The sequence below is a fragment of the Polyodon spathula genome, chromosome 9 (genome assembly GCF_017654505.1).
Source record: "Polyodon spathula isolate WHYD16114869_AA chromosome 9, ASM1765450v1, whole genome shotgun sequence".
In the NCBI taxonomy this organism is placed as follows: Eukaryota; Metazoa; Chordata; class Actinopteri; order Acipenseriformes; family Polyodontidae; genus Polyodon; species Polyodon spathula.
In genome coordinates this window covers 39,875,675-39,887,945 of record NC_054542.1, presented here as the reverse complement: position 1 = coordinate 39,887,945, position 12,271 = coordinate 39,875,675, and the positions used below count along the sequence as shown (strand labels likewise).

Below are 12,271 nucleotides of genomic sequence, written 5' to 3'. Positions count from 1 at the left end.
ATGCTTTGACAGGGTATTTATAGTTATAGATACACAGTTGTTGTTTTCTGTGATTCTCTAACTAAAGTTCCACTACAAGTGGGGTTGAATGATTAGTGATCACTTTAGTGCCACATTCTTTTAACCTTTGACAATATCATTGATGCAGACCACTCTTTCAGTGTCTTTACAAACTGTATTCTGTCATTCCCTAAATAATCTTCCATTACAGGTGGTGTCCAGTAAAAATAACCTTTTTTTTTTTTTTTTACTGTCACATTATTTTGTAACCTCTGGACATATCAATCATACAGCTGTTTTTTTCAAATGTCCCTATTTCTTTCTGCATACACAAACCATTTTGATCAGATATGACATATCTCTTAGATATATGCTACCCAGAATGCTTTGTTTTTGTTCACAAAAACTCCTTTTTATAATTTTAAATTCCAAGCTCTCTAGAAAGAAAAAAAAAACAATCCTAAGTTAATAAATTGTATACAAAGTCTTAATATATTGACCTTTGAAAAAAGAGTATTGGAAAAAAAAAAAAAATTGGAAAACAGTGCATGCATGGTAAACAGTAATAGAATGAATGCTCATAATGCTTATTATTTGAGGTATGTGCATGTCAGAAATATGGCAGTTTGAATGCCGAATTGTGTTGTAATAAAGGGAGGTTGTGACTTTATGGTATTTATTATGGTATTTATTAGTTGTAAACTTTGCATACATAATGTCAGACAGCTGAATGGGAATACCAAGCAGCTACTGGTCTTTTATATCTCATTCATCCTCATTATATCTGTGAGGAGAAATACCTTAATTCACTGCAGACATTAAATAAAGACATTTCCAGATGTCTTAACATTTTCAGTGTTTCAAGATTTCTTTCTATATGTCAAGCTAGATATTCTGAATGTTCCCCAGTGATCTGATGTTTGGTAATACTCTACAATGGAGCTTCCTGATAGGTGGATGAAAGTTCCTAATATAAAATAAAAATCCACCTGCTCATTAATCAGGATGTTGTGTAGACTGTATATACAGGACTCATATGGGACTGTCTGTCAAATCCAGTTTAAATGTGTACTAAAAAGGGCATTGGAACGTTTATGAGTCCAACATTGCAAATGGCCTTGCAAATGGCTTCATTCTGAAAATGAAGCCTTGACATTCACAGAATTTCTTTCATTGCAGGAACTCAACGTATTGTATGAAGGTTTCTATGTCATTGACTGTGGCTGAAAATGACACAGATCTCTGCTACAATTCCAAAATGAGGTACTTTGAAAAAGCTGAACTTAGCAAAAACAAAGAAATTCCATGCCCTGACATCGAGGATTATGTACTGCCTCACAGAGAGCCCAATATAGTATGGTATAAGGTAAGCTACATTATTTTTACATGGTTTGAATTATAGAAAAATCAGCATGTCAAATATTTATTTTAAAAAGAACCGGTAGAGTTGAAAGTAAAAAAGCAGACAGAGAAAATGTAATCCTTAACATTGTTTGCAAATATATGTCATTTCCTGTTAGCATGTACCATCTACACAGTACATGCAATTTTCAGGCTTTTAGGGCTGCATTTTTGTTATATTTATTTATATAGTTAGAACACAGAATACTATAAGCAATAATTTTATCATGCTTGTGTGCCCACAGAAGACCATTATAAACGTTTTAGAAAATAAATGTTTACAAAAAATGTACTGATGCATAATTGGGCATTTGTTAATCAGACCATATATTGGAGACTCACACTGCAGGTGTGAGATAAATACACCATTCAGTGCTGCTTATATGGATACACTTCCATTGTTATGTTAGAATTGTCTGCTAGAATGTTTGTGTGCACACTAAAACTGGCCTGAACACATTTAAATAAATAGTAAACATAATAGTGTGGCATTTTCTTTTTTCAGAAAACGATGGTAAACAATGCAATTTTCACTATTCTTTTTTACACTATTGTTATTGTTTAATCTTTCAAGTAAAAAAAAAAAAAAACACAACACATTAAACTAATTGCTGCAAATGTTTACACCTCAAAAAGGATATTGTTACTCTTAGCAAACAAAGAGCAAAAGAAACTGCCATTGGCTGTCATTACTAATTAAGAAGATGAGAGAAGAAGCTTTTTAACTCGCACACAGGTTAAGTAAATACAAAACTTTGCTGTCAAGAAACAATTCAAAACCTCCTTTTTTCAGCACCACAAACAAACAAATCCATTAAAGGGTTTAAAAGCAATGTCACCCTCATTGTTTTTAAATGGCTGGTCCGATTTGCAGGGTGAGTGTGAAATTTCAGATCTGCCAGACATCCAGACACCCTAATTTTTACTTTTACCAATTAATCTGCCTGATAAGTACAGGTGTCTAAAATGTGTGTCCCAACAGGAAGAAATAAGGGTGATGTTATTGAGAAAAAACAAACAAAATCCTGATACAACCTGACAGCTGCAAACATGTAAACTGAAGTTTGTAAGTTGAGTTGAAGGCAAAGAATACCAAAAAGTAGAGGTCCAGAAATACGATTACAGAACTCATTATTGTATTTGCTTACAACAGCATCCTTGAGGGATACATGTCTTGAGCCTGGCGCTTTTAGCACAGAAAACTTTGGACTGTAGAGTCAGGGGTTCGGTCCAAAGTCACTGCAATCTATATTATGCTGATGTGCTTTCATTAATGTGGCAGACAATGGGTAAAATATTTCTACTGATGGTTATTAATTGGAATTATTAACTATTAATTAATAATTTGATATTTGATTTATCCCCCTACACAATATGCTATCTTACAAACTTTGGAAAGTGGCTAGGTATGCTGGTGTGTGTGTGTGTGTGTGTGTGTGTGTGTGTGTGTGTGTGTGTGTGTGTGTGTGTGTGTGTGTGTGTGTGTGTGTGTGTATATATATATATATATGTGTATATGTGTGTGTGTGTGTGTGTATATATATATATATATATATATATATATATATATATATATATATATAATCAGTCTGCCTCAGTGAATGAGCCTGGTACTGGTGGATTTGATCATCAGTCTCACACTATTTGCTCCTTCATTTTAATGCAACAATATTTTATGTCTGGTAATGCTTTATAGTAGCACTTGTTTGTCTATGACTCTTATTCATAGCATTTAATTCTGTATTTTAATTATTTTTATTTTATTTTATACTTAAAGGAATGCAAGCCAAAAGTATGGAGACAAACAGTTGTACGGAGGAAGGATACACTAATTATACGGGAGGTTCGAGAAGATGATATCGGGAATTACACTTGTGAACTGCAGTTTGGAAACTTTGTAGTACGAAGAACTACAGAATTAACTGTAACAGGTAAGCACTGAAACATCTTAAACTGTTAATGAAAATAGACTTATATATAGTTCTTGAAAATAAGCCTTCCTTTTCTTTTGAAGATGATTGTGACTGGTGCTGTGCTAAAGGGTTCCCAACTTACTGGTAAAGATATTTTTAAGATGCTTTGCACCTAAAGTGACACCTAAAGTCCACTGTATATATATAATAACTTTCTTTTTGCAATATATGTTGAAATCACTCATTATTGTAATAATCCATGCATAATAGTGAACACGTAAAATTAATCATAATTCAAACTATTAAAAAAAAAAAAAAAAAAAAAAAAAAGTTATACAATAATATAGTGATACAGTGCCCCAATACTGATAAAGAAAGCCAGCACACACTTTCCAAAAGCTACCTTCTGCCAGTGCCCACCATGCATGATCAGAGCCCAGGAACAGGACTCACATGCAAAAAGCAACAGACACATGGTCACACCGGGCCTATCAGGCAACTTTTTAAATATGTTATCAGGTCATGTGACACCAGGGTCATTTCCCAACTCGTAAAGGTTGACATTTCAAGATTGAAAGGGAACCCAAGGTGCTAATGTATGTTACGTTTGTGGGATTTTTTTTGTCCTGTCATCCTGGTGTGATTTTGAAAAGTTTGTGCTCTACACTAGCCCTGGCCAATCAATTAAAAGTGGGAGGCAGAAATGTCTAACAAATGACGTTTAATGGATTGTTAGACATTAAGCAGTTTTGTGCTTTCTATGATTTTGATAAACAAGTGCCATTTTTCACTGGAATTTTTAAACATTTACTTGGATAGTATTCGCCTGTGTTTAGATGTGTTTAGTTACATTTAATTGGCCACAATGGACTACATTCCTATCATCTATCTGTATTGTTCTGGCATGAATGGAAATCCCAACATCAAATTAAATAATACAGGCTTGTTTCAAAGTGTATTTTGTGTGCTGTGCAAACTACAATTTATTCAACAATACATTTGTTTGGAGCACATTTTCAGTTCAATTTAGAGACAAAGAAATATTCCCAGCTGCATCCATTGTAATAATTAGCACAAAGCCCACACATTTTGTTGCAATTGTAAGCAATGCAGAAGCACTGCAAATGGGGGGTGGGGGGTTAGTTAATACATTTCAGCTGAAGAAACCACTTCCTATTTAATTGCTGTTAAAAGCAGAAAGTTCCAGACTGGGATACATTTACTCGGGAACTACTTCAGCACTTTTCTTAACAAAGACTTGAAATATTTAAGCATGAACTTTAAGCTCATATCCAAGAAAACAAGAATGTTAAGAAATACTGTGTGCAAGTTGGATCCCAATCATCTGTTGCAACCGACCCTATCGTCTCAAGGGGAGAACATGTCTAACCTGTGGATTGTAAATTAGAAAGACCTGTAGGAATCTAATCCTTTTTGAATTTAACATAACTCCTCTGGATTGTAATTTGAGAATTGGACTGATAAATCAAGCGGTAACTTACATTGACAGTTGACTTGCACGACTCAGATTGGCACAGTTGCATGCAACTGGTGAGATATGAAAATTAAAATTGAAAGTTATCACATTAAGCAGCAAAGCCTCTGAAACTTGTTCCACAGTTAACGTCTTTTGCCTGTAAAAGGCTAATTATTTATTACTCGACAAAAATGTACAGTTCAAACCTTAGTCATGCTGGACAAATCACAGTATATTTCTTTATTTGAAGCTATCTAATCATATGTATTGTGCACTATATGGAGAAATATATATGGAATAATATATGTATCAATATATTTGAATATACTGCATTTTGTAGGGATTTCTAGTCGGTAAATCCTAGGATTACAATATATGTACTGTTGATGACAGTGCTTTCCTTGTTCATGATCCGTTTTGTATCTATTTGCTGTGCATGCTTGTGGACAGGCTTTATGTGACCTGGGAGTACAGAGCAGTTTAGAAGCAGAGACAAACATGTGTTGTAAAAATACAAAATGTGTGTTTTATTTGGGTCATTCCTCATTTCAGGAAGGTAACACCCCCACCCCCACCCCCCCATTACAACCGTTACAGAAGAAGAGGTGAGGGGTGAAGTAAACCATTTGTAATTTACATCTATCGGATTACAGTTTATTATACTGCAGCAATATAGACCCCAATTTCATTTAAGAGCAATTTCAGCAATCAATCATATTCTTCACAGGATCATATCCATTCCTACCTTATAATTTTTCTTGTGCTCAGAATTCATTTATTTTGTGAATAAGGACAGGCAATTACTGTCTAGTGATTATGCTAAACAGTAAACATCAATATGCCATGTTCATTTTTTTTTTCTTGCTGTAAGATGATATAGAGTTCTGTACCTGGATGGGATTATCAGTTATCTGTATTGCGTGTAGCATATTCTGTTTCAGCTCTGTTTTTGTTTTTTTTGTTTTTTGTTCTAATAAACTCAAATATATAAGAGTTAACAATCAACATATTATAAATTATTATCCCTTTGTTTAAATTAGGTTGCATGTTGTTTTCTAATGTTCCTAGTATTGACCAACAGAGATATGATATCTCTTTTTTTCACTTGTTTACTTGTCCATTGTCATAGTGTGTCGTAGTGTGTCCAAATAAATCAGGAGAGGAGCCTTTGCTTTCAGTCCTCAGCTCAACAACACAAGACCATGCAGTTTCTATCACAGGACACTGGGACCTCCACCAAGAACCCCAAACATTGTGACCTGTTACCGAAGCCCGCTATGCTCAGTGGAAAAAGCTGTGTCACAGCCACTGCCATGAGTGACAAGACACTTTCTCATGACTGGTGTTGAATAGTTGCCTAAAGCTCTCGCAAAGCGTATCTACAGTATCGGATCACATGACATGCATACATTTTGCAGACCAGGAGGGTTTGTAATTTTGCTTACAATCTCCGATTTCTTTTACCACTCAGTGGACATTATTTGTATCACGTTTGGCCCCCGAGTCTGGGTTTACTAACCCCTAATGTAGATCAATATTATAAACATAATGTAAAGCTAAGAACACCATGGGCTAAATTGAATTATATAGTCTTTAAACAAGTACACCTGAGATTCGCATGTTTGAAAAAAAACAAGCATTAACATTGGCCTTTGTCTTTTATCAGTGGAATTAATCAGCCAAGGCTAATCTGGGGCTGTTCTTTTGTTTTGCAAACTACAGGAACTAAACTATAATGAATTTTAAGAATAAACTATAATGAGAACCAATAAAACAGCAAGAGAAACACTGGGAATTAATCAAAGGAGTCAATGACCCATAGTCTATTACAAAGATCTTCTGTGATAAATGAAAGTGGTGGTGATAACAAAAACCCTAGCCACAATTTAATGCCAATTGCTACTCTATTAAACTACCAATTGCCAATGATAAGGACACAAAGCAATTGGCCACCACAGCATAGTCCATATCACATGTTATCTATTGCCAATATATGCAAACAACCAAATAACTTATACGAATGAAATTTTGAAGAAAACCCCCATTTTCCATTGTACAATATTTTTCCATTAATTTTCCATGCGTCTTTAAATGCAAATTTTAAAATGGCTGCTCTAACGTGAAAATCTGTATAATTTATATTAGCAAGGTCTATATCGTTCAGGTTACTTCACACACACACACACACACACACACACACACACACACACACACACACACACACACACACACACACACGGTCATGTCTCTGCAGTAAGACTGATTAAAAAAAAAGGGGGGTTATATCTAAAATAAAACTCGCGGTGAAGCAGCTTTATCCTTTGCAGTTCTTCCTTCTCACTGTTAGCTTTGAAAAGACATTTGATCAACCTGTAACCCATTGAGATTTAGAGCATTTTACAGCCTTAACAGCATTTTAGGGTAACCCGTGGGAAAACATTGATAGGTGGTTGATGCAATTCAGGACGATTCTCCAGTTCTGTATATTTTTTTCTTTCGTTATTACAGCTAACAAAATACAGTCATTTCAGTACATTTAATCTGATATGTATCACCATCACTTTGTAGCTCTCACAGTTTCATATATGAAAGAGGCACATTATGTTAAATGTGTATTTGAATTCCAAAGGTAATGCATAAATGCAATTTATAAATAATAAAATTGGAGACCCTTTCTTGCACTGTTGTACATGCTGTACTTCCTGTTGTAGGAAGCTCTGGGAGTTTGAGTCCTTATAGGAAAAACAATTCTGAATGTATTGCTTTTTTAGACAATGACTTCTTGAGCGCATTCAATCAATTTAGTAAAGCGATGTTTCAGGCTGGGAACTTACTTTTAAGCGAAATTAAAATCGTAAACATCAAGCATATTAGGCACCCTCATTTCCAGAACATTCGTCAGTCAAATGGCTAGTCTTTCATTAGTCATTCAATAAACGATATGTCCAATGATCAGTTAGAAATGGCTTTATATCGTGCCTCAATTCAGTTGCCCCCGCTGTACGTCAGAGTTTGCCTCCTCCTCTCCAGCCATTACTTTTTTCGGCTTAGTTAAGGGGAGGGCAGCTATCTAGCCCCCCTGCCCTTGGTTTCCCAAAGGTCAGCCTCTCCACTGTCAGCAAAGTAAATTATGGACAGGGTTACCTTGAAGAGCGAGGCCAAAGATGTAATGGAAATACAGTATGTATAATATAGTATTTGTCGTATAAGCTTTAATACAACTTGTTCTCTGCATGAGTTTTCCTGACTGAACTGCTTTTATTATGATGGATGTGTTTTCAATGGTAACTTAATTCCTTCCTGGGACTTTAGGAAGTTGACCGGAAGAGCAGTATTGGAGTCTGTACAAGGAGCGTTCTCCACACCATTAAAACATTGAATTCTCCTTTACCCTAATGTGTGTTATAATGAAATTATAACAATATAGATATTAGGTAAGATTTGCTTCATGTAATTTTATTTTCAGTTCATGATGCCAATGCATAAAAGATAACTGATGTAACTGTTTTCTAATCAATAAAGTAAATATTCCAATATCTATAAGAAAGTGTAAACATGCATTGCCATGAAAAAGTACATGTCTGATTTCATTTATTTTATAACTATTTTAATTTAAATTGAACATTTAAAGAGGTTTACCATAGTAAAATGTGATGAAACCAGAGTTATGTGTACTAAAGGCATGGTGAAGCATAGTCAAGCCAGGGGACAACTGTGTATTACAGCTTGGTTTAAAAAAATTATAATAATAATCACTGTGCAAATGTGGCCTAGCATCATTAACACACACCTTCCTGATTTCAAGCTGTTTTTAGTTTGGTTGATTTTGTTGTTTAAGAATATCTGTGGTGAAAAATCTGTCAGAGTGATTCGCTTTTTAGTTTGTACAATGGCAGGGGTGGTCCAGTGGTTAAAGAAAGGGTCTTGTTACCAATAGGTTCCAGATTCAATCCCAGCTCAGCTTCTGCCTCACTGTGTGTGACCTTGAGCAAGTCACTGAACCTCCTTGTGCTCTGTCCTTCAGGTGATACCTAAAACCGAGGTCCTATTGTAAGTGGCTTTGCAGCAGCAGTTATGATGCATAGTTCACCCCTAGTCTCTGCAAATTACTTTGAATAAAAGTGTCTGCTAAATGACTAATTAAAATGTGTTCAAATTATCAAGTCTTTTGATTATCGCCAGTAAATTTCATAGCTCAAACGGGGTCCATCATTCCTCTGTGCAGTGGCATGCTTGTTTCACTTTGATGTCTGTCAAGAGCCCTGCTTTGACTAGTACATATTGTCTTTGAACTAAAGCACAGTGAAAAGCTGAACACTAACAAACCACCTCAACGTTGTATTTTTTTTTTTTTTTTTTTTAACTTTCTCTTCTCAATCTTATAATAGGAATACAAAGTTATGTATTTTCAGTTTCATGAAGTGTAATGACCACAGCTTGAACAGATTCTGTGCTGGTGTTTCTTTAACACATTGGCAGAATACATTAGAAATGTTCCCTTCCACAGACATGATGCTACAAGGTTATCAAGACAAGGAGAGTGTTATACACCCAAACTGTTGCACACTATTGGAATATCAAACATACTTGTAAGATAACCTTTATGCATGCACTTGAGTTTTAATGACCCCTGTTATTGCTTCAAAGGAAAAAGGTCATTTTCATTTCACTTTCTTTAAGACGTGTTAAATTTAATGGTCTAATCTCCCAATGTGGGCTATTAAAAATAAATATACAGTAGATATAGCCCAGCATTTAGCAGTGAATTCATTTGCCCTAGTTACTGGTAGCGTATGATTTAGTCATAAAACTTCCTGTTCCTTCTACTGTAATTTTTTTTTTGGACCATCCACAAACTTTTTTTTATCTAGAAATTGATGGCTTTACTTATGCAGTGGGCACTATGTTTACTTAATCACATTTAAATATATATGTTTTTATTTTTTTGCACTTCAGAATTTTTTGTGGCAAAAATAATTGCCCAAAGCAATCCCAAGTAGCAAGGGCAATGATTCCGAGCGTGATAACTGAGCTGTACAGAGCAAAGTACGCTGGGATCAATGGATTGAATCTTTTGCAGCCTGGAGAGCTTAGGCAGGGAGGAGGAGAACTAAGAAATATGAAAATGTTAAATGAAAGGCATTGTTGATATTGGCACTGGATAATAATGAAATGCTAGCTAGTTTAAGGGTTGGGAGAAAATATATAATAAACCAACAATAGGGCTTTATTGTTGTTTTGCAAATGTGCATTCATTTCTCAAGCAATACTAATTTATGGATTGAGGTATAGTCACAGTATAGTTATCCTGAATTCATTTTTTTTTTTTTTTACATTTTATTTATTTTATACTTTGAAACAATCAGAATTTGAATTGAAATTCGTATTTTAGAGTTCTTAATATAGGGTGTGACCATGTGGTCAGATTGAATTTCATGGGACACTCGTGAGTGGGTGGTGCTCCCTTGTGGTGTAGCACGTTCCTGCGGCTCAAGAAGATCATCTCTCATTTCATTGAGTCCCTCATCTCCTAGACGCTCCCAACTGGCAAGAACAACAACTGCACCGGATTTCAGCAGCCATCCAACTAGGTTGTCCACCAAACCTCCTTCGTCATCATCAGCCAGGTCCTCGTCTCATTGGATAGCTGGATCTATATAGACCTGTTGTGCATCAAACACTTCCTCCAACTTCCTAGAGAGAGCCATAAGTAAGGTCTTAGACAATAAAATAAAAAAAAGAACGCTTGCACTGCTCTGATCTTTCCTGAACCTAGTGTGACCATGTGGTAACACACAAGTTTATATGATCAGGAAAAGAACAACTACTGCAAATCTGGAAAAGTTTTAAGTTATATTTCTAAACATGTTACAAATCAAATGAAAACATTACACAAATAAATTACTGATATAATGACAACATTTTTCCAGACTTAACAGAATCTTACTGCTGTGATTGGCGAACAAGCAGCAACTGAGAACGCCTGCTGCTGTGCACAGCCTATGTGGTTGGGCCACCAGACTCCCATATAAGAGAGTGCTACATGTGGTCATATGGTCCCACTAGGTTCATTTGTGGTCTACAAGTAAATCTACATAAACATACATTAAAGTGTTAAATCAGTCCTGGAATTGGAATATTAAATTAGAAAATGTAATATATGTTAGTTACACATAGCATATTAAATTGAGGTCCCAGTATGATGCATTTACATTGTGTCCCTTTTCTATCTTATTTTATTGGAACATGTGCCATAACTGTTGTAAGGTTTTGTGGTCAGTTTGAAACTATAGCAGAGCCTGGTGCGTGTGTATGTGTATCTGTCTGTCTATCTATCTATCTATCTATCTATCTATCTATCTGTCTACTGTATCTGTTGACACTGTAGAGTTGGAAACATTTTTAAATGTTTTTTTGAGGGTGGTCGGTCCTTGGAATAACCCAACCTTCCCCTGCATGAAACGTGATGAGGTTGGCGAAAGTGCACATTTACATATCTTAATGAGCAATTATATGCTCAGTTTTTTATTCAGTTAGCCAGTGAGTGGTGTCTGGACACATTCTCTGCCGTGGCTGGTGTGACACTCATCCCTAACTGAGACTGACACTATTTTCACACAGTGCCTGTTATTGTAATGGAATGTTACCAGACTCAAATAATTGTTGACATTCTATTATCGAGAACATGATAAGTCAAACCAATGCGGTTAAACTGTTATTTGCTACATGTGTTTGCTGGAAATCGAAGCTCTTAGGACATGTGGACCTTCATTAGCGTATACATTGTGCCTACTTTACCAGCAACAGAGTTAACCCTATTACATGCCTCTTATAGCACTAGTTTACTATATGTGTAATTTGAGGTGACTGAAAATAGTTTGGGTTCTACAGTAGACATTGATACAGTAAATATTTTTTTGTAACTTCTATCGTCACATCTTCTCTCCGCTAAACACGTCGTACAAAGAGAATGTCTCAGCAGACAAAATCTGTCCACCTTCATCACCGTCTATTTCCAGAAGAATCGCCCTCTCAAAAACCAGTGAACCTCCGTGTTGTGTACATTTTTAACAGCAATGGTAAACCTTGCAAATAACATTTTATTATAATGAGCCTGTGATGGGGTATGCCCTTGTGTTTATTATTATTATTATTATTATTATTATTATTATTATTATTATTATTATTATTATTATTATTATTATTATTATTTAAATGTACAGTGTTGTATTTGTTTAAAAGGGGGTTTTGTTATTGTTGTTTTACAGCATGGGTGGGGTTAAAATCCCCCATCCAGCTAAAACTCGTCTTTTGTTTTGTTCAGTATTTGTTTTATTTGCACTAATGGCCCTAAGAATAGTTTGTACAGTAGCTCTTAAAGCAATACTTTTTCAGAAAGCAATTATAATATGTTCATGATTCAAGTCAATTTAGGTATATTTCACTTCTTTGGGTGTGTGTGTGTGTGTGTGTGTGTGTG

General features: G+C 35.2%; 1 protein-coding gene across 1 annotated transcript in view; it reads left to right on the top strand.

The window, feature by feature from the left end:
• Nucleotides 1-12,271, top strand: part of LOC121321095 (interleukin-1 receptor accessory protein-like 1) — a 203,406-nt gene that overhangs the window by 32,351 nt on the left and 158,784 nt on the right. Inside the window, exons 2-3 of the mRNA XM_041260002.1 lie at nt 1,180-1,366; nt 3,179-3,332. Of these exons, the coding sequence (XP_041115936.1) occupies nt 1,180-1,366; nt 3,179-3,332 (341 nt within the window). The remainder of the gene's footprint in view (nt 1-1,179; nt 1,367-3,178; nt 3,333-12,271) is intronic.